The following is a 4,752-nucleotide window of genomic DNA, read 5'->3' as shown; positions in this document are numbered from 1 at the left end:
TTTCTAACAGTTAGCATTATGTATGTATTTAGATTCGTTGCTTGTTCAGCGCTATTAATCTTATAAGTAAATTACAAAATCATCATAGATTTTTTATTCCCCTTCGAAGAAATTACGTGTTTGCTCGTTCAAACGTTTGTTTAAATTGGGAAAGGATTGTTTGTTTCCTGCTGTGATATTCACGTCCAGCTAAAATGACATTATTCAGAGAATATTTTTTGCGTGGCCATTTAGACCAATTCAGCGATGTTTAAGTGCTGGTTATTAGTGTATAAAAGGCTGTATATGTACTATTGAAAATATTCAAGTTCTCAAGAGTGTCAAGGAAAGAAGAAATTAAACAAAGTGAAGAATGGCAACTTCTAAGCGTACAATTATTAACTCAATTGCTGTACTGAGGATACTTACTCTAGCGTCGTGTGCGGCTGCCCTTGCGCTTATTGTTACAAACAATTTCAAATTAGATGGCGACAAAACCAAATTCAGTGACATCAAAGGCTTTAGGTGATGAATTTCTTTCTTTCCAGATTCAAGTGGCAAAGGAAAAATGTTCAAGTATTTTATTAGAATTAGATGGTGGGGGTTTTGTATGATAAATCTATTTCCAGGAATTATGTTCAGTTAAAATTTTGCATATCAACGAGTTAATTACACCTTTTGGTAACAATTACCTTTCTTTGTTCGTTTGTTTTTTAATATCTGCCATATTTTGAATAAAATCATACAGAAAAACAAGTAGACTAAGTTACAATAGTGCCTGGCAATGAGTACAAAAAATCAATTTAATTTTCTTCTTTGTTATTGTGGTAAATTCATAAATTAAAATTGTAAATGTTTATTATTTCACATCTCATAATTACAGGTATGTCTTAGCAGCCGCTGCAGGAGGAGTTCTGTATTCATTGATTCAGCTGCCTTTCGCACTGTATTATGCCGTCAAAGAGAAGAGGTTGATTAAGGGCGACTTTCTGCCGATGTTTGATTTTTACGGAGACAAGGTTTTCTTCTGTGAATTTATAAGCAGCTATTTATTGTGATATGCTTCTGTTTAATTACTACTCCATCGCTCCCAAATTACCTGTCATGATTTCTAAAAATAGTTGTCTCAAATTATTTAAATATCATTTTAGAAGTTCATGACAAAATTAATTATTTTTCTCCATTTTCTCTTAATAATAATTATTCTTGAAGATGAAGATAGCACATAAATAGAGTAAATATTTAGTGAAGAGAGATTATATCTTAAGACATAAATGGGGGTAAAATAGTCCAAAACTGCTTCAAATTAATGTTTTCTTAAGAAACATGTAAATGAAAAAAAGGGCAAATAATTTGTAGTGTACTAAGGGCTCTCTGGTAATTAATGCACTTGTAAGATGTAAAAATAATTACTCCTATTTACAAACTTTACTAGTGTAGTTCTTACGTAAACACCAAAGTGTATAAAACGACTTAAAGACTTTCACATTAACTTTACACACAAAAACGCATATTTCTACTGTGCTTTCACTTTACAGAAGTTATAGACTTATAGTCTAAGAGAATAAATCTGTAGATTTTGACTGCTGGGTATAAAATCTATGTTCACTTATAAAAATACTATTAGTGAGTCACTTTAATTGCTTAGAAATAGGCTAATAACAATCAAAAGTTGGACCAATCTATTTCACTAAATAGTCTCTCTTATTTTGTAAAACGTGTAAGCATCATAGTGGAATTGGTTTAAGCCAAAAGGGCAAAAGCAGAACATGCAATCTGTTTTAAAACTCATAAAAATCAGAGATCACACACACATTTCAATTGCATTCATTCTCTATATTTTAGTTACATGTAATTTTGAACGAAATTTGCAGGTGATAGCGTTCTTCTTGGCAAGTGGAGTTGGCGTAGGATTTGGTGTCAGTATTGAACTGAAAAAATTCATAGACCAATTAGTTGACAGCTTTGAACTTTTAGGGGTAGATGGACTAGAGGAATTTCAGGACAAGAGCCAAAAGTTTCTGGACAGAGGAATTATTGCCAGTGGAATACTCCTCGTTGGTTTTACTACCATGGCTATACTCACCATTTTTACTTCTGCCAATCGCAATGGAAGAGGCTTCTAGCTCTGACTAGATGGAAAATAAAAAAAATTCAATTCCCATCTTTTTCTGTAGTCATTTCATTTTGCGGTGTAATACTCTCTACTTTGATTTTTTAAGAACTACGAGAATTCATTTTGTTAAATTGTTGCTGGTATTGTCAGGTGCAAATGCATGTACACCAATTAGAAAATTATCTCCATAATTATTGTTAACAAAATTAGACCGCTACGTACTTCCAAAAAGTTACCATAAAATATACAATAGTTTTCATTAATGACTGAGAGCTGCTGACTTCAAGAATATGCACCGGATAAATGCATGCTTAAATAATAATTAATGCTTCTTATTTGGGTCAAAATCCATCTTTAGAATATTTAAGCCAAGTACTAGGGGAAGAGTTTCAGGTCGCGTTCTTCGAAATGATCCCAGAAGCGACGAAATCTGCGGTCGAAGAGCTAACGAGAGCCGAAGTCGAGAAGTCAACAAGGGTCGAGGTCGAATACTTTTGACAAGGTTATAATGGCTAGTTTCAAGATAGGACATTAAAGAGTGAATATTCTCTGCACTTGTACTATTAGAGTTTTCTTTAGAGATATGTTCCCTATAAATAGAAAAAGACACAGTGATAGGGGGGAGGATTTTCACTGAGATTCTTGTCTATACTTTTTCACTAGATCCGAGAATAACTCAAATTATTGCTATTGTCCATCACTCATCATTGTCAGAAAGAACATTCACTGATTCCATCCTTTCTTGGGTGACTCATCACATTCTATTTACTTAAATATCATTTTGTTGCTATTCATTGATATTAAATGCTAGATTATTACCTTTGACTTCTGGAATATTTATTGCATATTGCCGCTGCTGTCTAAATATATCTATATAGCATCTGTTGCTTTTTTAAGAACTCAATCTTAGGAATATAATTGTTAGCTAAGATATAAATTTAATTATTTGAACCAAGAACTGTATTTTTTGGTCAAACACTCCTCAAATTAGACTTGACAAAAACTCTGTGACAATGCCTAACTTCCTTCACCATCTAGTCAGGTTGTGATAATGACAAAATACTTTTTTTATGGGTATGAGAGGGATATATCTAATTATCTATTGTTCTAAGTTGGAGTAGCAGTCAGATTTTTACTATTATACGTTACGATGGAATGGATAAGATCACTTTATTTTTAATTAGAAATAAAGAATAATTCATTATAAAAAATATTTTCCCTTTTAGTGGACCTTATACCTGGCGAATTCAAATTAATTGGACCCCAAAGCGAGAACATGACATCGAAGGATAAACAAAAGAAGCAGGTAGATTATTTAAGCAAAATTGGAATTCCCCCTCTTTAGTATTATCAAATTATCAAGGATTTTTTATTGGGATTTTTTTATTCTTATACACTATTTGAAACTTTATTATCCTTAATGTCCATGTTTAGTTAATTACCCGGCATAAACAAGTTTTCTTTACAAAATATTTACAATCCACCTTAAAAGGCTCTCAATCCATTATTTGTGTCTTCAATCAAGGGATTTAGTTACACCCTTTTTCTTTTTCTCTCCTCTCTCCCCTCTTCTCTCCAGATTTTGTCTTTCTCCCCATATCTCGAGTAAACAATTTCCCAACTAAATCTGCTGATACCTGCTGATACTGTAATCATTTTTTACCTCTTTAATATTTTGTCTGTTGAATTTCTCTTTGTTTGTATATTGTACAATGATATATATCGTCATCTCGTCCTTTTGTTTCTTTTGCTAATTAACTATCTATCTTGTTTAGCGTATTGCAGGTATAGGATGAAAAGCAACTAACGGGAAATTTTACTGATTATTCAACGTAACTTACCATACTGATTATTCGATATGAGTGTTATTAATAACTTCACCCATAGTGTACGTTTACACTAATTTATATTCCTTTTTATCCCAAAAAAAACTTTGTTGCCGAAACAAAACAGATGTAAATCTACTAACTTCACTACAAAAGCTGTTGAATCTTCACAAAAATACTTGAAGAGGTACACAACAAAAAGAATTAACGAAGTAATGTTTATACCGACGTTGTAAATTAGCTAAATTAAATAACACTCCAGTCTTGTCATTTTGTGGCAGAGAAGGTATATTATTACCTTAATTAAATGACAAAAGAACCCTAAAAGTGAATAAAGCTGCATAGAAACGAACAAATTTGACCACCCAAAAAAAACCCTGATAAACTTGCACAATAAACAAAATCCTCTGACAACTTGCACACTTGTAGTTCTAATACTTGAAACAACAGAAGCAAACACCTATATTACATGTACTCGATTTTGAGTTTTGCAGATTGGTTGTGGTTACAAGGTTCCATTCAACTATCCACTTAAATAGTAGTATTTTATACAATATATCTTTTGTATAATTTGTATCTGATTTATACATAGTAAAAATAAATTTCATACAACTAATTATATATTATACAATTTATCTACAACTTATCTACAACTTTCACATATTATTTTTATCCAGTTAAATACAACTACAATAACATACAACTTACATACAAAATTTATACAATATGCCTTTTGTATATTTTGTATCTGATTTATACAAGTAAAAACAAATTTCATACAACTAATTATATATTATACAACTTATCTACAATTTTCATATATTATTTCTA

At 31.3% G+C, this 4,752-nt stretch overlaps 1 protein-coding gene across 1 annotated transcript; it reads left to right on the top strand.

Moving 5' to 3' along the window:
- The first annotated feature begins 335 nt into the window (after nt 1-335).
- LOC104227138 (CASP-like protein 4D1) lies at nt 336-2,179 on the top strand. Its single transcript, XM_009779306.2, has 3 exons — nt 336-504; nt 863-998; nt 1,854-2,179. Exons 1-3 carry the CDS (start codon nt 353-355, stop codon nt 2,103-2,105), a joined length of 540 nt encoding a protein of 179 aa, XP_009777608.1. The 5' UTR covers nt 336-352; the 3' UTR covers nt 2,106-2,179.
- The last annotated feature ends 2,573 nt before the right edge of the window (nt 2,180-4,752 follow it).

This window comes from Nicotiana sylvestris, chromosome 3 (assembly GCF_000393655.2).
Source record: "Nicotiana sylvestris chromosome 3, ASM39365v2, whole genome shotgun sequence".
In the NCBI taxonomy this organism is placed as follows: Eukaryota; Viridiplantae; Streptophyta; class Magnoliopsida; order Solanales; family Solanaceae; genus Nicotiana; species Nicotiana sylvestris.
This window is presented reverse-complemented; position numbering and strand designations above follow the sequence as displayed.